Below are 21,075 nucleotides of genomic sequence, written 5' to 3' on the forward strand. Positions count from 1 at the left end.
GCTCGACTTTGTAGGTGGTGCCAGCCAGGACTGAAGAGGATTTGGCTCTGAGTCCCAGCTCCTCTTGGGCGGCACCGGCTTCCTCATCTTTAGTGCAAACGGGCAGAGAGGACCAGTCCCAGGGTCCCCCTCCCCCGGCACTGCAGAACCACACAGGCAAGGCCAGGCCCCAGCCTCAGCTGATCTGCGCTGGGGCTCAGCCATCCCCTCAGGTCCTGAACGTTCCCAGGAGGATACTAATGAACCCGCCCAGGTTGGGCCTCCTGCAGCCCCTGCCTGAGCTCCGGGGTCGCCTGCCCCTCCCTTCGCTCCTCTGCTGGGCTCTGGTTCTGTGAGCGGTGAGAAGTTCCGAGCTGATCCCCACGGAGGCCCGCAGAGAAACTTCGGGGCCCGCTGGGCTGATGGCCTGGCCTCTGCCATCCCACCTCTCTGGGGGGACTGCAGGTGCGTGGCACCCAGGGCTGGGGGCCCTCCACCTCCTCCGTGAGCCTGGGTTGAATGCCCACAACATGCCGGCAGCCGGCCATGCCCCCGAGGGCCCCGGTGGTGGCCCTCAGCAGTCTCCCACTACTGGCTGGTTGTGGCGGGAAAGGAAGGTGTGGCTCTCCTGGCTGTGCTGTGGGACTGGGCTGAACCCCCGCGGCCCCTTTGCAAACTCCCTGCAAACTCCTGACATCACCCCACACGTGGTTCTCCTGAGACCAGCATCACGCGTGGCAGGTCCCACAGAGGGAAGGACTCACTGCGCAAGCTAAGGGCAGTACCAGCAGATGCTGGTACTGTGAGCCAAGGGCTGCATCAGACACCCAGACCCGGGAAAGCAGGAGCTGAGGCCAGCTCTCCCGGAAACAAACCTCACTCAACTCTCTCTGGGCCTCAGTTTCCCCACCTGTAAAAACGAGGGCATTGGGCCAGATCACTGGTTTTCCATCTTTGAAAAAAAACAAATCTAGGTGCAGGATTACGGATTCCATAGCAGCTCAACGCATGCAACAGAGAGAAGCAGGGGCCACGGTGGAACTGGGTGGGCAGTAGGAGACGTCCGCAGCGGGACTGCCACGGGCAGGACAGCCTCCTGGGTCCCCCGGCTCTCATTGCCTACGCAGCTCCTGCCCCAGGAGGCGTTCTAGCTCACCTTCCAAACAGAACTCAGCAGGAGGCAAAGGCATCCTCTAAAAACAAAGTCAATTCAGAAACTTGCTGTGAGAAGGCAAATAGAAAGACGGCCCCTGGTCCCACCGCAATCTTTCAGTGACCGAGAGAGTCTTGTCTTCTGGTAAAAAATATAGAAATAGTGGCTGTCCTCGGGGGACTTGCAGTGTGGTTCTGGGCCTCCCCACAGGCTGAGAGGTGTCCCTGAGGGCGAGGAGGACGGAGGTCTCCTTCGCTCACTGCTCGGAGCTCATCCGCAAGTTCTTGATCTCCAGCTCCAGCTGCTTGGCTTGGACCTCTCGCTGGGTCACCAGCTCCCTCAGCCTCCGGATCTCCTCCTGTTGCCGGTAGAACATCTGCAACAGCTGGGGGAGCAGAGGGCGGGGTCAGCTGAGTGCACACACAGGATGGCTGAGACCCCACACCCCCATCTGGGGCCCAAGGATGGGGTGGTTAACGTGGCCGCCGCCTGGTGGGCAGTGACCGCACAGATCTTTTGGAAAATGCTTTTTACCAAGACACGAAATTCAGGACTCGAACGTTCCAGAATGTTCTAGATGCATACTTTGCTTCTATAAATCCCTCCGGGGTTGCAGGAAAGGACACCTGGCCCTGAAGCCTGCAGGTGCCCGTTTCACCACCACTAACCTGGGTGGTGTTGGCCAAGTCACTCACCGTCCCAAACGGTCCATTTCTTTTGCCGAAATAACTACCCTCAAGGTTACAGTAACAGGATGGCCATCAGGCGCTGGGAGTCTTTCATTATCCCCCCCAGGGTGGCTCATGGGACAGCTGTGAGGGTGGCAGTGTGAGCGCCCCCACGTGACCACCACAGAAATTGAAACCCAGTAGCGTTCAGCCCCGCAGGGTGTCGGGGCCCTATATAGGGTGTTCAGCCCTATAGCTGGTGTTGGGCAGAGCCACAGCAGAATAATCCTCGTGAGACGCCAGCCTGTGCTTTTAGCTGCCACAACCTGACATCCAGAGCTGCTGAGTTTGGTGACATGCTGTATCACAGTGCCACAACCTGGTGTTCAGTAGGTACTTGAATATTGATTTGGGGGGCAGGCACCTGGCCCAGTGCTTAAGATCCACTTGGGGGCTGGTGCTGTGGCGCAGCGGGTAAAGCCACCACCTGCAGTGCCGGCATCTCATATGGGCGCCAGTTCAAGACCTGGCTGCTCCACTTCCGATCCAGCTCTCTGCTGTGGCCTGGAAAAGCAGTGGAAGATGGCCCAAGTCCTTGAGCCCCTACACCCATGTGGGAGACCTGAAAGAAGCTTCAGGCACCTGGCTTTGGATTGGCCCAGCTCCAGCCATTGCAGCCATTTGGGGAGTGAACCAGCGGAGACAGAGAGAGGGGGAACTTTCCCATCTACTGGTTCACTCCCCAAACACCTGATAAAGCTGGGGCTGGGCCAGGCCAGAGTCCGGAGTCCAGATCTCCCAGGTGGGTGGCGGGGACCCAAGTGCTTGTGTCATCACCTGCTGCCTCCCAGGTACATTAGCAAGAAGCAGGAATCAGAACTTGAGACCGAGTTGGACAGCACACTTAGAGGGAATGCACGTGTCCCGAGCGGATCTTTTTTTTTTTTTTTTTTTTCTGTGTGTATAGCTGCGATTCTGGCATTCAGAGGGTGTTCCCTGCCTGTTTGTTGAGTGAATTAAGAAAGTGAATTAAGGTACCAGCATCTCTCATCAGAGCACAGGTTCAAGTCCTGGCTGCTTTGCTTCTGATCTGGCTCCCTACTAATGGGCCTGGGAAAGCAGTGCAGGTGATGGCCCAAGTGCTTGGCCCCTGCACCCACATGGGAGACCCACATGAAGCTCCTGGTTCCCGGCTTCAGACTGACCCAGCTGTGGCAGTTGCGGCCAATTGGGGAGTGAACCAGCAGATGGAAGACCTCTCTCTCTCTCTCTCTCTCTCTCTGCCTCTCCTCTCTCTGTGTAACTCTTTCAAATCAATAAATTAATTAAAAAAAAGAATTTTCCTCTCTTTCTGTAACTCTGCCTTTCAAATGAATACATATTAAAAGAAATACAAAGTAATTATCATCTGAAAGTGGATTAATTTTTAAAAAGAAAGAGTTAAGCCACAGGGCCTGGCTATACTTCTCATCCCGAATTTCCCCTCCCTCCTCCTTGGCCTTGTCCTGCAGGTGGAGGGCAGGGGGGACCCGCCCCCGCCCCAGCTCCCCACCCTCGTTCACACCTCGTTCTCTGTCTTTGGTGGGGGGCATTCGAAAATGTCAAAGCCATTTGTCAGCCAGGATTTCTTCTCCTCCAGCCTGTGTTCTGCTGCCCACCGGGGCCCCTTCTCCTCCCACAGGGAGAAGGACCTCCGGCCATCCTCTGCGGTCGGCTTGTCTGGCTGGTCCAGGGCCAGGCCCATAGAGTTGGACAGGGATCTCTCTGGAGGCAGCGGCTGGGGACTCAGAACCTGGGAACCAGGCCTAAGGGACACCAGGACTGGCCCTGAGGAGGAAGCAAAGGGCAGTGAGAGGACTGAGCAGCCACGAGCAGATGCACGCTGGGACACAACACGGGCAGGCACACAAGGACACGTGGAGAACCACAAAGGCACACGCACGCGCACAGACACAGCCACCTGCAGCCAGGCACAAACGCCCGGATGGGGCATTCGGAATGAAATGCCTGGTGTCACCCTCTACGTGAAGCTTGGTTGGTGGAAACAGCAGGGAATGTGCTCTGGAGCGGTGCCAAACACTGCGGACTCCTCAAGGGTCCTGGCTTTGTAAGGACAGCCCCCCCCCCCCCCCACTACTCTGCCACGGTCAGGTTCATCAGTTCTTCCAAGCACCCTTGCCCGCCACACCCCCGGAAGAAGCAGACATTAGGGATACAGACAGACAAGGAAACTGGCCCAGGGAGGGGGCCGGATCTGTCTACGGTGACACGAGACTGGGGCCTGGCACTGGTCCAGTCCACCAGGAGGTCCCCTGGAGTGGAAGGGGGGCTGCTGGGGCCTGGGGAGGACAGCACACATTGTGACCCTAACTCTGGGCTCACAGACAGGAGAGGGACAGCGAGTCCTGCAGGTGGTGGGGGTGGCTGCCTAGGGTCTCTTGGGGGGGGAAGGGTCATCATGGCAGTGGGATGGGGATGGACAAGGGCCCCGTGGAGTCTCTTATTTCAGGCTGGGGAGCCCCTGTAGAGCGACATGTGCATGGGCCACTCTCCGACCTGAGAGGGTTTCCTGGATCCCTCGGGTCAAGGCCAGTAGGTGACCACCCTGGCCAGTGGGGACTGACTGCCAAGGCCCCCGGGGGGATCAAATACGCGCTGACCCCCTCAGCCCCTGGGCAGCCCATGTTCCTGCCATTTGCTCGCCTGAGGCCTCTTCCCTGCCAGGCTCACCTTTGTCCATCCCGCTGAGCCACTCCTGGGCCGTCAGTGAGGGCTGGGCCCCTGCCGTCGGTGGGTAGATGTCCTCTTGGTAGGACTCTGACTGCAGGAGAAATGCAGCTGGTGAGGGGGCCGGGGGCGGGCTGCCCTCGGGGGAGGCAGCCGGGCTGCTCAGGCCCTCTCCATTCCCTGTGGGACTGAGCAGACCGGGGCCACACAGCAAGGCCGCTTACCCGAGCCACACAGGCGGGGCCACACCCACCTGTGACATCACACTGACCTCAACAAAGGCGTTCCCCTGGAGCGGTGCCCCAGGCCTGTGCTCCCCAGGACGGGGGTCCCCACGGGCCTTACCCGCCGAGGCACAATCATGGACACGGGCTCAATGAGGCTCTTGGTTGTGATCAGCTTGTAGAAGCGGAAGATCTCGCAGGCGGACACGTCGAGACCTCTCTTTGGCATGACACCTGTGGGTAGACGCCAAAGGGGGTGCTGAGAGGTTCCCATGAGACTGCAGGCCACAGGGACCCCCACGCGAGGGCAGAGTCAGGCGGTGAACCTGGCCGTGAACAGAGTCCACGCTGCTCCCTCCGTGTCCCCTCGGCAGACGGCTTAGGAGCAAACCCCTAGGTTGGGCTGGGCCCTGTGCCAGGGAAGTGGAGTTCAAACACTCCCACTGTGTCTCCACCCTCGAGGAGTCACGTTGCTGGTGGAATGGCGCAGTCTTACCTGTGGCGCGATGTCTGCCCCGACACCATCCTAGGCTCTGGCGCCCGCCGCCATTGCTGGAAGCCAGGTGACCACAAGGCCCAACCACCGGTGTCATCTCCACCCCCGTCCTAATCGGATTCGCTGCTCCTGCTTCCCTGCCCGTCCCCTGGCAAAGCTTTAAGAGGACCTGTTCCTGAACACGTGGCTCTCTCTCTGTCTCTTGATCTCTCTCTCTTACGCTCTCCTCCTCTCTTTCTTCGCCCCTTCCCTCTGGTCTGTTGGGTTTCCCCCACCAAGAACCCCTTTCCCTTACTCCGGTGTTTGATATGTTTTGTGACAGCCTTACACACGTGAACTCAGCCTGGCTTTTACAAGCGGGTTGCTTGGTTCAAGTCTCCTGTCTATTCTCACGGCACCCGTGTTCTAACACCAGGTTGTTAAAAAGTTCATGGAGGGGACAGCGCTGTGGCATAGTGGGTAAAGCTGCCGCCTGCAGTGCCAGCATCCCATGTAGGTGCCAGTTCAAGTCCCGGCTACTCCACTTCCAATCCAACTCTCTGCTATGGCCTGGGAAAGCAGTGGAAGATGGCCCAAGTCCTTGGGCCCCTGCACCCACGTGGGAGACCCAGAAGATGCTCCTGGCTCTTGGCTTTGGATTGGCCCAGCTCCAGCCACTGGGGCCAATAAGGGAGTGAACCAGTGGATGGAAGACCTCTCTCTCTGCCTCCCCTTCTCTCTGTGTAACTTTCAAATAAATAAATAAATAATTTTAAAAAAAGTTCATGGGGAAGGCGCATTATGAGAACACTATGCATGGATTTGAAATTGTCTTGCACCAAACTAAAGTCATCTTTTAATAAAATGTTTATGTATTTTTCATCTACTTGGAAGGCAGAGTGACAGCGAGCGAGAGAGAGAAAAGAGAGAAGCTCTCCATGTGCGGATTCACTCCACAGGTGTCTGCAACAGCTGAAGCCAGGAGCCAGGGGTTTCACCCAGGTCTCTCACATGAGTGAGAAGAACCCAAGCACTGGGCCATCTTCTGCTGCCTTCCGGGATGCATTAGCAAGAAGCTGGATTGGAAGCAGAGCAGCTGGGACTCAAACCAGCACTCGGATATGGCATGCAGGCACCCTAAGCAGCGGCTTAACCTCTGCACCACAACACCTGCTCCTAAACGATTCCATTTTCCTTGAAGTTTTTGAAGTACCCTCCAACAGCTATTCCAGCTTCCTTCTCCTAAAATCATTAGAGAGGCAGACAGCCAGAAACCTCTCATCTGCTGGTTCATTCCTCAAATATCTACAATGGCTGGGGCTGGGCTGGAAGTTGGAAACTCAGTTTGAGTCTCCTCTGTGAGCAGTAGAACCCACTTACCCAAGTCATCACTGCTGCCTCCCTAGGCCTGCCCTGGCAGGAAATGAGTCAGGTGCTGGAGCTGAGAATCCAGGCACTCCGATGTGGGGCAGGTGCCTTAATGGCTAGGCTGAAAGGCTTGGCCCTGCAGCTTTCTTTCAATTTGTGTTAGCCTGGTATATCTTTCTCCAGCTGGTTACTTTGTGTCCTTTTATGTTTAGGGTGGGTTTATTTTAGGGAACACAATGTTGGGTCTTTCTAAATTCTGAAACACAGTTAAGAAGGAGCTGGGCATTGCCAGACTGCAGCTGTGCCACGCTGGGCCACCCCGTGCCCGGGCCCGGTGCTCACCGATCCCCTTCTGCGGGTTATAGGAGCGGTACTCAGTCAGGTAGCTCAGGTGAGGCTTCTCGGCGCTCACCTCATAGTAGCGGATGTTCCCGTCTCCCTGAGGAGGAGGAGGGTGGGGTTCAGAGGTGGGGCCCCAGCCAGCAGTCCCCTCCCCACGCCCCCACTGCCACGCAGCAAAAACCTGGCTTTCACAGAGCAAACCACTGGCAAAGACTCTTTGCACAGGGGACACCAGGGACTGCGGCAGCTGAAGGGGTCCTCAGTTTAACGCTCAGCTCCCCAGCCGTGACCCAAAGCCCACCCTCATTTCTGTGAGGCAGAGGCCCTGGCAGTACAGGCCCCAATCCCAGAGCCGCTCACACAGCTCAGAACCAGTGGGTCTGACCCTGGGGACACTCCTGGCAGTCATGATGACGTTGGGTGCCGTTCCTGGCAGGAGTGGGTCAGGACCAGGAGGAGTCCTACCCAGTGTAGACCCACTCTGCCCCAAGCACCCACTGCCCCTCCCCAGCTGCACCCAGAGATGGGGAGCAAGCAGGTGGGGGATGAGTGGCCGGCAGGCTTGCCCACCCCTGAGGGCAGGCCCTGGAGCGTTCTGCCTCCCGCCCGAGGGCTCTAGGCAGCCACCCACCTTCCCCACCACGTAGAGCATGTTGGTGTCGGCATCGTAGAAGGGGAACAGCACTCCCGAGGAGCCGTCCAGGTCCTCCTCCGTGAGAGGCACAGAGAGGTCGTCCTGCAAGGGGAGGGAGACCAGGAAGGCCATGAGTCGCTCCAGGGGCCCCGGGGGTGCCCTCGGAGACAGGAGTTCCTGCCGCAGGGCTCTGTGTGTGTTCATGTGCGTGTGTATGCATGTGTGCATGTGTGTGTGTGCGTGTGCGTGTGAGAGCAAGCGAGAGGGAGACCCTTCTTGTGGGGAAGATGTCTCTGGTTCCGCTTTTTTTTTTTTTTTAGTGTTTTTCTTTATTTGAAAGGCAGAGACAGCGAGATCTCCCATCTGCTGGTTCACTCCCCAGACAGCCACGACAGCTGGGGCTGGACCACGCTGAAAACTAGGAGCCCGGAATTGAACCCAGGGCTCCCAGGTGGGCGGCAAGGACTCAAGGACTTGAGCCATCAGCCGCTGCCTCCCAGCGTGCATATCAGCAGGAATGAAAGCAGGCACTCAGACACCGGATGTGGCCTCCCAAGCATCGCCTTAGCTGCGAGGTCCAACAGTAGGCTGCCCCCTGGTGGAGACGCCGTTTCAAAGGCACTGCAACGCCAGGTTCCCTACCTGCCAGCGCTCAACAAACCCCTTTGGAGCATCGGATCGCATTCCGCTCCCCCCCACCCTAGCCTGTGTTTAGCTGACATTTATCTTACAGATGAAGCAGGGGAACGTGAGTGTCTGGGACTCCTGTCAAGTTCTCCTTCCAGCAACACTGCTGGCCCGGCCTCCCCTCTGCCCCCCACATGCCCCCCGTGCCCACACCCACTGAGTTTTCACCCCCAAACCTGTGCTGCAGTGCTGCCTCTGGGTCACTTCCCCTGGTCCCGGTCCCAGGCTCCGCGCCTCTCCCGGGGCCTGACCCACCTCCCTTGTCGCGTGACAAGATGCATGAGGCCTGGGCTTGCCCCGTGGGCTGCGAGCTCTCCCTGCTAACCATCCCCGGCCCCCAGCTCACGGCGGCCCACACCATGCAGGTGCGTGAGAAGTGAGTGGACGAATGGGGCCAGCAGCCTGCTGGAAGGTGTGGGGCGGGGGCAGCAGAGTGCCTGTGACACCCACCTGGTCCCACAGGGCCATCTGCCGGTTGTTCCATCGGGACGTGCCTGTGGACAGCAGCTTCTTCAGGTTGCCCAGGAATAGCACCTTGTTGGCTCGGTGCCCCTTGTAGTTGGCTTCCTGCAGGGACAGGTGCGGTCAGCGTCGGGGAGATGCTGGGAGGGGACCCCCATGGCAGCAGGTGGTTCTGGCCTCCCTGCTTTGCTGATGTTGTTGTCCCACCTGGACAAGGCCTTCCTCCTTCCTCACCCCAACTCTGCTGGGGAATCTTCCCAGGGCCACCACCTCTAGGAAGTCTTCCCGGATCCCTTCTTGCTATCGGTGCAATTCTTTTTCTGAGCAAAGTCACAGACAAACCCCTGCCCAGCTCCGCACTCCCAGTGACAGCAGGGTGGCCACTGCCACATGGGTTGGTGCAGTTAGTCACCTAAGAGGCAGGATGTCAGCCCATGGCTGCAGACAAGGAGGAAGGGGCTCAGAGAGCAGCAGCTGCCTGCCCGAGGTTACACGGCTGACAACCAGTGCGCCCTCAGGTCTCCTGACGCCGGCCAGGGACAGCGCTGAGGCACACTGACCAGCTCTGGAGTCAGATCCGATTCAAATGCCAGCTCTCAGTGTGGTCCCTTCATCTCTCTTTGGCCTCAGTTTTGTCATCTGAAAAATGGAGCCGGCAAACCCTATCTCCCAGTGGTGCTAATGGGACAGGCTTGGGTGGGGGTTGGGGGTGCAGCCTACGCCCCTAAAGCCTGGGCGCGGCTGCTGGCGGCTTCACTGCCCTGCTCTCGGGAGCCCCGTGGCCCCCTGGGGCCCAGCACTCGCCTGGAGGACGGTCCCCACTCGGGGGTCGAGCACCCGAATCTTTCGGTCTTTGCAGGCGGTGGCCAGCAGGCTGCCGTTGGTGTTGAAGGACATGGAGAGGATGACGTCCTGGTGGCAAGTGATCGTCTGCACGGGGTTCCTGAGTACTGCCTCCTTCGTGTCCAGGTTCCAGACCATCACCTGCGCGGCACAGCGCGGGCCCCTGAGCACAGGGCCACCCCCGCCCCAGCACCCTGCCGTGAGACACAGTATTCCTGGGAGGGGAGCTGCAGCTGGCAGCCTGGCTGGGAAGCCTCAGGTCAGAGGGCGGATCTTCAGGCTGAGGCCAAGCATGGCGGGAGGGGGAAGCCGGGAGCAGGGCCATTTAGCCTCGAAAGCAAAACACCATCTGCCTTCCTGCAACGGAACATCACGCTGGGAAGACCCCAAGGGATCAGCTAATGCCAGGATTTCAAACAGTCACAAGCAGCAGGTCCCACCTGGCATGGACAAACAGGACTGCCTGGGGTGGTGACACAGACTGTACACTCGCGGCCGTGTGAAGAGCGCCCCCTGGAGGCGGGTGTGGAATAATGCACACAGCTTTGCCGGGGAGCCCCACAGACCCACCCTGCAGAACCAGGAGAAAGAGCACTTCTGGCCCCGAGGTCCAGCAACCCTCTCCTCATCACGGCTGCTTCTGCAAACTGCTGCGGGGTCAGAAGGGCAGAGTCTGAAATCCTATTTGTCTTCAGGTTGGGAAACCGAGGCCTGGAGGAGGCAAGGGACTTTTCGGGTCATCCCGCAAACCGGAGGCGGAGTGGGAGGAATGCAGCTCTCCTGTGCCAGGACTTCCCCCAGCCGTGGGGCCCACAGTCCCCCCGGCAGCCAGCAGGGCAGAGGGCAGATGCCCTGGCAGGCCTGGTCCATTCCCTTCTGGCAGGATGTGACGGCTTCAACAGCGTCTCCCCAAACCCAACCCCCCACCCCCCAACTCAGAATGCGAGATGTGAGCCCGGGTGGAAAGAGGCTCTTGCAGATGGCGTTAGCTCAGGTGCAGTCACAACGGGTTAGGAGAGGACCTGCGGGCGCACGGGGAGAGGCTGTGGGAGCACAGAGCTTGGAGTGACACTGCTAAGTGACAGAGTGAAGCGCACCTGGAGCCACCAGACCCCGGACAGGGCAGGAAGGTCCGCCCAGGGCTGGCGTCGTGGTGCAGCAGGCTAAGCCACCGCCTGCACCCTGATCCCACACGAGCATGGGTTCGAGTCCCGGCTGCTTCGTTTCCGACCTGGCTCTCTGCTAATGCTCCTGGGAAGGCAGTGGGAGATGGCCCAAGGCCTTGGGTCCCTGCCACCCAAAACTTGGGAGACCTGGATGGAGCGCCTGGCTCCTGGCTTTGGCCTGGCCAAGCTCTGGCCGTTGCAACCATCTGGGAGTGAGCTAGCAGATGGAAGATTCTCTCTCTAAGTCTGCTTTCAAATAAATGAATAAATACTTAAAAAAAAAAAAAAGGAATATTCTCTCTGGAGCCTGTAGGGGGCGCCGATCTCCCCCAAGAGCTCAGCTCCAGGTAGGGTTTCTGTCTCTAGAATGGTGACAGCTGTAAAGGCAGCCCTGGAGAGGGCCACGCAGGCTGCTCACCTTGTAGTCGTAGCCGGAGCTGAAGAGGATGTTGGCGGCCGTGGGGTGCCACTCCACCAGGCCCACCCTGCGCGCGTGGCCCATCAGCTCCTTCCTGTAGGCCGTGAGGTTCTTGGACAGCAGCTGTTTGGGGATGGCCCAGATCTTGATCTGGCAGGGGAGACACGGCCCACGGGAGGGTCAGTCGGGGCCGCCTCCCTGCCTTCTCCACCCCAAGCCACGGACCCGGCAGTGCTCGGCAGAGGCAGTGGGCAAAGTCTCCAAATCCATCTCTCCACGGGTCAAGGACAGCTGGGCGCCCCGGAGGAACGGGCTTCGCCACAGTCCTCCAGCTGAGCAGAGACGAGCCCACACCCCCCAACCCGCCCCTGGGGATGCTTGGCCACCTGGACGGTTGGACATGTTGGGCAGGTGGATGGGCGCAGGAGTGTCCCCACGCTGGATGCCACAGCGAAGCTGCCTTCCAGCTCAGCCCAGCCCTCCGGGGCCAGGGCTCCGCCCCCACCTCGCACTCAAGGCCCAGGGCGGAAGCTCAGGGTCAGGACGAGCAAGGCAGCACCAGGCTGGCCCTCAGGGCACCTGGGAGCCAGCGCAGGCTCTGGAGCAGCACGGGACAGGGCCATCTTCCTGCTCCGCAGGGCGCCCTGGATGGCCCGGAAGAGGACAGGCTGGAAGCCAGGGGGCCGGGCCAGGGACGGACGGCAGGGGGCGCTAGCGGAGCGAGCGCCCTGCCACGGAGGCAGACATGGACGAGGCAGCGGGCGCTGGAGCCAGGGGCGGTGCCCGCGGGCCTTCCGGGCTGTCCTGCCGGGTCCTCCGGCCCGGCTCCGCTTCTCTGAGACACAGGCTTCTCGGCTGGACGGCTTTGTTCTCGGCTCAGCAAATATTGACTTCCTGGTCGTTTTGGGTTTCATACCAGGAAGGCAGGCCCCGAGCTGCAAACAGATGGGTCTGCCGAGGGCGGTTACTGGCCAGGCCTGTTTGGGGAGGTGCAGGTGCCTGCTCAACCCGAAAGCACCAGGAACCCCAGGGCTAGAAGCTCGTCCCTGCCCTCAGGCCCTGGGAGCAGGGGTGGGGGGACCTGAGCACTTTACAGGAAAGAACTGATACCCCACCCCCTCCCCCATAACCCTGCCCCTGAGGCTTCTGGGAAGGAACCGAGGTGATGGGGAGAAGGTGCCAGAAGTTTAATATCCTGCACTCGCTGGAGACAGGGCCAGGCCCCAGGACCTGACAGCCCGTCAGCGAGACCACCTCGCAGACACTGCCGGTCCTGCTGTTCCCCAACATCCACCCTGTGGAAAGGGACGCAAGTCCTGCGACAACGTTCTGCCTGCCTCCCTGATGAGCAGCGCTGCTTCCTTTGGTCCCGCAGTGCGGTTGCAACTTGCAACAGAGTCTATTTCCCTTTTTCGCCTGGGCCACCAGGGAGCTCTGAGCTACACAATCTTCCATAGCCGACGTTTCTGGCACTTCCTCGCTTCCTCCCTCTGTTGCTCTTTAGAGAAGTGGTATAGCAGTGGGAAGAGAACGGTTATGATGCCTGGGACACCCATGTCCCCTGTCGGAGTGCCTGAGCTGCAGTCCCGTCCGTTTCTGCTCCAGCTGCTTGCTGATGCGCCCCCTGGAGGCAGCAGGCGATGCTCAGCTGGCTGAGTCTCTGCCGGCCACCAGGGGGCCCAGACTGAGTTCCAGGCTCCTGGCTTGGGCCTGGCTGCTGCGGGCATGTGGGGAGAGAACCAGTGGATGAAAGAGGGGTCTCTTTCTCCCTCTGCCTTTCAAATAATTGAAAGTCAAAACACAAAAATAATCCTACACTGTGGGGTTGCCAGGGAGGCTCAATGAAATGACAAGTATCACAAAAGTCAGGGATAGACGGGACGCAGGGAGGGGCAGCTGTGACTTTTATCCTTGTTTTGGTCATCTGATCACATCAAACAGTGAGAGCTCTCTCTGCACTACATTCTATTTCCCTTTTCACTTGGGCTGCCAGGGAGCTCTGAGCCACACCAGGTACACAACCACTGCACCCTCCCATAGTCGATGTGTTTAGTCTTTCCTCACTTCCTCCACTCGTCTTTTGTGTTAAGCGACACCTACTGCATCTGCTCCTGTGTACAACAGGAGCTCGGGAAAGTTGGTGGGCCTGACGTTCCAGGATGTTTTGGGGTTCACATTCATATGAGGCTCTCCTCTCATCCTTTCAAAGCTCACGCCCCCACTGTGTGTGTGACATTAGCACAATAAGAATGTCCCTCACAGCATTTTATAGCTCCCCAATGGTGGGCTTGCCCTCTGCAATATGAACTTCATTAGATGGGGGGAAGGCTCTTACGCCATTTTACAGGGGGGAAACTGAGGCCTGTGGGGAGGAGAGACGGTACCCCCAGCCCCACAGTGCAAAGAGCTCCTCTTCTGTCTAAGCTAACACTCACTGCCCCACGCAGGGGCCTCACACCGCCCTCGGGGGCACGCCCCCACCCCGCCCCAGCCCTGTGCATTTCCAGAAAGGGGCGTGGCGCGGGGGCCGACACTCACCGTGGCATCTTCAGAACAGGAAGCGATCTCGAAGTCATTGAAGGGGTTCCACTTGATGTCGAGGACGTTCCCTCTGTGCCCGCACACCTTCGGGTAGTGGGGGTCCAGCTTTCCCGTCTGCAAGACAGCGCCCAGAAGGGGTGGGGAGGAGGCTCACGGGACTTCAGCCTCCCGACGGTCACTCAGTCGGGCAGCAGTCGCTACGCAGACAGGAAAATGGGAGGGGCCCAGGTGGTGCGAACCTAGGCCCTGACACCTGCTCCCTGGGTGACGCCGGGGCAGCGTCTTCCCTCCTCGGAGCCTCTGTGCCCTCCTCGGGACAAGGAGGCCACGGCAGGTGTGGGACCGGCCGGCGTAAGGACCCTGGGGTGGGGACGGAGGGGCCCTGTGCCGGTTCCAGCACACGGCAGGTGTTCAGGAGCAGGGTCCCCCTGTCACACACTGCTGGGGGGGAATGGAGAATGGGCCAGCACTGGGGGACCCTCCCATGGCTAAACACGGTGATACCATGGGCCAGCAGTTATACTCCTGGAATGGCCCCCCAAAAAATGAAAACACAGGTTGATAAAACACTTGTTCCCGAATGCTCAGAGCAGCGCTATTCCTAACAGCCAAATACCCACCCGGTGCAAACTAGCAGTGGATCCACACGACCTACTGTCAGCCAGAAACAGGGAAGGAAGTCCGGAGGCATCCTGGACACGGATGAACCCCCAAGCATTAGGCCAAGTGAAAGAAGCCAGACCAGAGAAAAGCCTCATCATGCGCGATTTTCCAGGTGGCTGACGGATTGCGTGTGGGCGCCCTGCCTGAGCAAACGGACTCGGCCCCTGGGAGCTGCTACGCAGATCCCTGCTGCCTATGAACAACCCACAGCAGGCCAACCCGCAGCAAGAGAGGGCGGGGAGCCATCACCCCGGGGAGCCGTCACCCAGGACCAGGGAGAGGGGCCCCGCTGCAGGCGTGTAGTTTGAGTTCGGGCTGATGAAGCAAATTTTGAAATTAAGCAATGGTGACAATTACTATGAATGCGCTAACAGCCACTGAATCATACACTTGGAAATGGTGTGTTTTTATGGTTTGTGATTTATTGTTTCAATGGCATAACTCAAATATCATAAAACTCCTTTCCTTCCCCGCCTCCTGTCTGTGAGCTCCTGTGTAGGTGCTGGGAGGCACACACGGGTCCTACAGCCCTTGTCACACAGCCTGCAGCTCAGATCTGCAACTCCAGACACACACGGTCCTCCTGGGCTCAGAGGTGACCACAGCAGTTTAATCACGGGAGCGTGGGATGGGCGCCGACCAGCCCATTCCATCTGCCCGACGCCCTGCTGCAGGGCCCTGGCAGAATGGGGGCTGGGCCCCAGGCCCTCCGCCTGCCGGCATGGCTCCCACAAAGCCCTGAGCTGATGCACCTGACTCCAGGGCAGCACGGGGCACAGTCCTTAATCTTGCAGAAGTACCACTCTCGGGATTTCACAAAGAACTTTCAAGGATGACGTGGACCCAGAACAGCCAAGCCCCTCCCCTCCCCTCCCAACTCCGCAGAAGACCACGGCACTTTTGTGTGACACAGAGACGGTGTGACCCAGCAGGGATACGGCGGTGGTCCCTGAGTTTGCTTCATTAGGCTGCAAGTGGGCAGCAGCGCCGAGAACAGATACAGGGCCTCCGGGCTCACCCCTGGCAAACTGAGACGCAGACAACCGGAGCCACTGGCGTGCAGCTGGCAGCCTGGTCCCAGCTGTCACCCGGAAACTATGCCCGACCCAGCGCCCTGCACCGTGGAAAACAGCCTTAGACCCCACTATTGGCCCGCCGTGCCCGAGAACGGGAAACCATCACTGTAGGCGGGGCTTACAGAAGCTGATAACATTACCATGATTATGTAGGGGGATGTTCCGACGTGCAGCAGGCATTCAAGTATTCAAGGGCTAAAGTGGTGCAGAAAAAGTCACTCTTGCACATACACACGGAGAGAGGAGGCAAGAGTGGGGATCTGTCATGTGTTCCTGGTGTGTAAAGGCATGGGCGAAGGTTCCATGTCTTCCGGATGGCTGGCTTCCTCCACCAGCCGGGAGGACGGGCGGCCATCGTCAGGGCTGCCCCTGGAGCCAGAGCCTAGGAGGGAGACGCTGCACCCAGAGGCCCGGTTCAGGTCTCCTAAGGCCCAGCACCCAGCCACTCCGCACCCTGTGTGGTTAGCATCTCAGGACTGGCAGTGTGGGCAGTGGGTTAAGCTGCTGCCGTCTGTGATGCCGGCCTCTATACAGGTGCTGCTTGGAGTCCCCACTGCTCTGCTCTGACCCAGCTCCCTGCTAACGTGCCTGGGAAGGGAGCGGAAGATGGCCAAGTGCTTGGGCCCCTGCATCCAAGTGGGAGACTGGATGGAGTTCCAGGTTCCTGACTTTGGCCTGGCCCAGCCTCTGTGACCATCTGGGAAGGGAACCAGTGGATGGAAGATCTCAATCTTCTCTCTCTCTCTCTCTCAAATAAATAAAAATAAATCTTTAAAAATATAAAAACAAAACTACTGACTTTATTTTTTGAAAAGATGAGTCCTAAGATCAGACAAAAATCTGTTATAAATGCTGGCAGGGCTCTCAGAGACCAGGAACGGCGAGTTCACAGCCAAGCTCTTTGCTCCTGTTCCTGTGGCAGGCATCACTAATGGATCATAGCACTCTCTCCCTGGCCCTAGACTGAGGGAAGCTAGACTGGAGCAGGGACTTGCCTAGGGTCACTGGGCAGCGGGGAGCAGTCCCAGGCCCTTGGTGCGGGCTGTGGGAGCCTGCAGTGGTCTCTCTGTGCTCGGAGGGAGTGCCCCCTTCCAGCACAAAGCCTTCCCCTTCTCTTGGATCATTTCCTGGGTCAAAGGGCATGAGCAGTTCAGGTCTTTTGCTGAGGGCCACTGCCAGCTCTCGGGGGGCCCAGGGCCGTGCCCCAGTTTCTGTGCTCAGGAAGAGCTGCGGCGAGCTGGCCTTGGGCTGGCAGGAGGCAGATTGCCCAGGGCGCCCAGCCAGCCCCAGACCTCCAGCCTCCTGCTGAGCCACAGCCACAGACTCGGGGAGGGCCCTTGGAGAGCTGGGCTGGGGCCAGAGCTCCTCCTGGCCTCGCCGAGCAGAAGCCCCAGCCCCAGCCCGCTCGGTGGACACCAGATGGCCGGGCCACCCTAGAGACCACTGGCGTTAGCAGACATCAGCCAGTCTGCAGGGCTCCAGCTGAGCTGCTAAAAGCCTGTTGGGCAGGCACAGCTATAATCAGGCCATTCCTCTCTCTGCACATTAGGCCAGCACTCAGCCAGGGCCAGGCCTGACTCGTGGGCCGTTCAAACTCCACACCAGGGGCCATACACCTGCCCCCCTCACACACTCCACACAGCCCTGGCTTGAGTGCAGGAGCCGGGCTGCTCAGCCCAGAGGGACCCACCCTCCACGTCTCCAAGGAGCTGCCTGGGGTGGACGGTATGCACCGATGGCAGGATGCTGGGGGGCAGAGCCAGGTCCAGGGGCACAGACCTCAGCTACCAGGTTGGAAGAGGCTGCAAGGTCACCAACACAACCTTCAGCACCCACAGGGCGTGGCTCCTACAGTGCTGTCGTAGCCATGGCCTCCAGCGACCGTCCCAGCAGTCCAGGGTGGAGACTGGGAGGCAGGGTGGCAGCAAGGCTGGGCGGACAGGCTGCCTTGGGCTTCCTGGGGCTGGGTCCCTGCTGCACCACCAGGCACCTGACTGCAGCCTCGGTGTTCCCATCTGCCAAATGGCAACAGCAGCAGGAGCTCATCCATAGGGTGGACGGAGGGTGAGAAGCACTTAAGACAGCGCCCGGGGCCTGGCAAGCTCTGGGTCGAGCGGCCGGCATCAACTCAGCTCATCACAACCGCCCAAGACGTGGGGCGGTTCGGTGCGTCTCTGCGGTCTAGCGTGAGGCCAGACTGCTGCCCGGGGGGTGCTGCCACGCGGGTGGGACCAGGCCGCAGGGGGGCCCTGATCCAACTGGTGGACTCAAGCCCGGCTCCCACGCCTCTCGGGAGCAGGTTATCTATGTTTTCCTATGGGAACCAGGGTCCAGGGAGTCATAAACGCACCAGGTGCAGGGCCAGGGGCTTCCGTCACGGTGTTGGAGTTGCCCCTCCACCCCGCCTGGGAAGAGTCCCCACGTCCAAGTGCAGAAGCTGGGCATCGGAGAGGCTGAGCGTCCCATTCCCAGGGCAACAGCCCAAGTCCACGGCAGGCCCAGCAGACCCAGGAGTGCTCCCTCCCACCTCCTGCTCTGCCTCCTGCTGGCCTCTCAGCCTGCTCTGTGCCAGACCACGGGCCGTGTGCAGGTGGGGACAGAAACGAGGCCCTGCCTGTCTTGTGGAGGAGACAAGGGATGGACTCAGGGTTTAGAGACAGGAGCAAAGGGCCCCAGGGAGGAGTCAGAGTAGGCTTCCTGGAAGAGGAGGCATGTGAATTGGGTCTTAAAGTGAGGGAGACTTTGACCAGGCCGGGTGGAGGGGAGACAGTGAGTCAGAAAGGCAGGGCCACAGACTGCCAGTGGGGAGTGTAGGCTGGGGAGAAGCGGCCAGGGAGCAGGGGTGCGGCTGTGGGCAGGGCTCCGCTGGACCTCGGGAGAGGACTGGCAGGGGTGAGATTCTGGGCCAGGGGCTGCCCAGAAAAAGCAGGGGCTAGCGGGCTGGAGGAGAGCCGAGGGGGACACTCCTGATCCTGGAGACGCACACGCTTGTACAACGCCCGGCCACTGTCCCCTGTCCCCCGTGAGAGTGCCCAGGGCTTCCTGAGGATTCCAGCACCCAGGGAGGAAGCGGTGACCTGCACGGGTTCCCTGGCAACCCTGCCTGCTCTCCTGAGGGAAGGGAGAGTTCACTTCCTTCCACATTCAGACCTCGTCAACTCAGAAAACGCTTCCTACTTCGAGCCAGGATGTCCCCCTGCCCCTGCCTCCACCAGAACCCCTCCTGTTTTCCCCACTCCCGGCTTCTGGTGCTAGCTCAGCCGTCGGGGGACCCAAAGGGCACCTGTGTCCCCTCTGTCCTGGCCCAGCTCTTTGGAGACTGGAAGGCAAGTACTTCTTGCGGATGCTCTTCCCCGGGACGGGACGCCCAACCCCCTGCTTTGAGGAGGGAGACCCCACGGAGGACGCAGGTCTGTGCCCTGGAAGCCTCCACACCTGGCGGGACAGGCAAGGGAGTCCCGCTGGAGCAGGGAGTGACGCGGCCACACCCGGCTTCGGGAAGAGTCAGGGTGGCCTCCAAGAGCAAGGAAGCTGTGCCTACGCCCCCTTCTCCAGGCACCCAAAGGTCATGGTGTCCATTCGGGCCCTCAGCCCACACCCAGCAATATTCCTGGGCCCACTCCCAGGGCTCTGCCTGCCCTTGCCCTCCCCGCCTCACGACAAAGTCCACCCTCTCCAGCAGTGCCTGGGTGGCTGTGCTGCAGGCTGGGCCCCAGCGCCCGGGCCCCAGCCCCCTCTGTGCCAGCCCTTGCTGCCGCCACCTGGTCCCCGGAGCATAGATCTGGGCTGCCAAGGCTGCAGCCACACCTTGTGAAACTCGGCTTCCCGCCTCTCTCCAAGGGCTTCCCCAGTCACTGTGTGCAAGAAGGAGGGACCCCCCCCCAATGGTGGCAGTCCCTTTGGGACACCTGACACCACTGGGGGCAGCCCGGCCCCTCTGAGAAGGACTTCTGGGAAGCCGGGCCAGGCCAACACGGGCGCTCCTTTCCATGCTTCGTGAAAGTGAGCCAGCCAGGCCCTTCCCGCACGCACACACCACGCAGTCCCCGGCATGATGTCCCTGGTAACCAGGGAGCTGCTGTAAGAGCCACAGGGCCAGCCCCAGGTCCGGGCTCAACGCACAGCGTCCTGGGGAGTCACCCAGCCCGAAGCCCAGCTACTGGGGGCATCGCCTGGCCCTGTTGTACAGGCATGGCTGCCTGGTGGGGACAGCCCCACTCCCCGGGCCTCAGCTCTGGCGGTCCAGTCAATCCACGCCTGGCACTTTACACAGCCCTGTCCCTAGCCTGCAACATTTCGGCTGGGCTCTAAGACATGGTTCCCGCACCTCACCCTGGCATCCAGGCCTTGCTCAGCCAGGCACCGGCCACTCCCCTTGGGCACGCAAGTCCCTTCTGTGTTCTGGCCAGATCGCTCTCCACCCGGCCAGAGTCCTGCCCCCACACCCTGGCTCCCGCCAATCCCGTGGCTGTTTCTGTCCCCCCAAGTGACTGGGAGGAACAACCATGAGGCAGTTTGTCTGGTCAGTGAAAACTTAACGCGCACCAGTCATGTGCCCACAGTATGGGAAGGGAAACGGCTGGCTCTCCCCGTCTCCGGTCCAGGTACTTCCAAGGTAGCAGGCCCCAAACACGCAAGAGTCAGAGTAGTGCCCGTGCACAGTGTGTTTAGACAGGTACCGTGCTGTAGAAATTTGGGCGAAGAAGGACAAAGTGTCTCTCCACGAATACAGTTCGTGTCTCCATGTACCCAGGTCCTTAACATTTTTAAACGTTATTTGAGAGAGCGAGAGAGCGAGCACTCCTCTCTGCTGGTTCACTCCCCAAATGCCTGCAGCAGCCAGGGCCCGGCCAGGCTGTAGCCGGGAGCTGGGAGCTCCATCCAGGTCTCCCAGGTGGGTTGGCAGGAACCCAGTTACTAAGCCATCACTGCTGCCTCCTAGGGTGCATAGTGTTAGGAAGTTGGGGTCAGGAGCCAGAGCTGTTTCAACCGCAGGCATTGCAATGTGGGCCGCGGATGTCTGAGCCGCTGAGCTGAAGGCCTGCTCCCGCTGCTCCTCATTCTAAAGGCCTCCTGCAACATCTGCCTTAGGAATGATGTTGGCACTCTTCACCGGGCCAGGCCGGCATTGTGGTGCAGTGGGTTAAGCCTCTGCTGGGGACACAGGCTTCAAGTCCTGGCTGTTCCACTTCCAATCCAGCTCCCTGCTAATGTGCCTGGGAAGGAGTGAAGATTGCCCGAGCTTGGGCCCCTGCACCCACGTGGGAGACCTGGAAGAAGCTCCTGGCTCCTGGCTTCAGACTGCCCCAGCTCTAGCTGTTGCAGCCATCTGGGGAATGAACCAGCGAATGGAAGACCTACCCCCCACAACCCCACCTCTGCCTCTGTAACTCCACCTTTCAAATAAATAAATAAGTAAATCTTAAAAAAAAACCCAAAGACACTGATGCTAATACCACCAATAATGGGACAGATGGACATCACATCCCTTGTTGAAATGACTGAGATGGACACACCACCCCTTATATAACATTCTCGCCACAAATACGAAGAAGAGTCTAAACACGAGGGGACACCTGATCCTTCAAATTTAGAAACGTCTACAAATTGACTGGGCTACTCCTGAAACATGCTACAAGTGTGAAATAA

General features: G+C 59.7%; 1 protein-coding gene across 3 annotated transcripts in view; it reads right to left on the reverse strand.

The window, feature by feature from the left end:
* Window positions 1–1,168: 1,168 nt before the first annotated feature.
* CORO2A (coronin 2A) overlaps window positions 1,169–21,075 on the reverse strand; it is a 52,613-nt gene continuing 32,706 nt past the window's right edge. For all 3 annotated transcript variants that reach the window (XM_070054847.1, XM_070054845.1, XM_070054846.1), the window contains 10 exons: window positions 13,685–13,801; window positions 11,147–11,296; window positions 9,524–9,703; window positions 8,708–8,824; window positions 7,568–7,672; window positions 6,937–7,033; window positions 4,873–4,985; window positions 4,531–4,621; window positions 3,365–3,627; window positions 1,169–1,517 (listed from right to left, as the gene is read on the reverse strand). In XM_070054847.1, coding sequence (XP_069910948.1) covers window positions 1,389–1,517; window positions 3,365–3,627; window positions 4,531–4,621; window positions 4,873–4,985; window positions 6,937–7,033; window positions 7,568–7,672; window positions 8,708–8,824; window positions 9,524–9,703; window positions 11,147–11,296; window positions 13,685–13,801 — 1,362 coding nt within the window. In that variant the 3' untranslated portion in view covers window positions 1,169–1,388. The remainder of the gene's footprint in view (window positions 1,518–3,364; window positions 3,628–4,530; window positions 4,622–4,872; window positions 4,986–6,936; window positions 7,034–7,567; window positions 7,673–8,707; window positions 8,825–9,523; window positions 9,704–11,146; window positions 11,297–13,684; window positions 13,802–21,075) is intronic.

Source organism: Oryctolagus cuniculus, chromosome 1 (genome assembly GCF_964237555.1).
Source record: "Oryctolagus cuniculus chromosome 1, mOryCun1.1, whole genome shotgun sequence".
NCBI lineage: Eukaryota > Metazoa > Chordata > Mammalia > Lagomorpha > Leporidae > Oryctolagus > Oryctolagus cuniculus.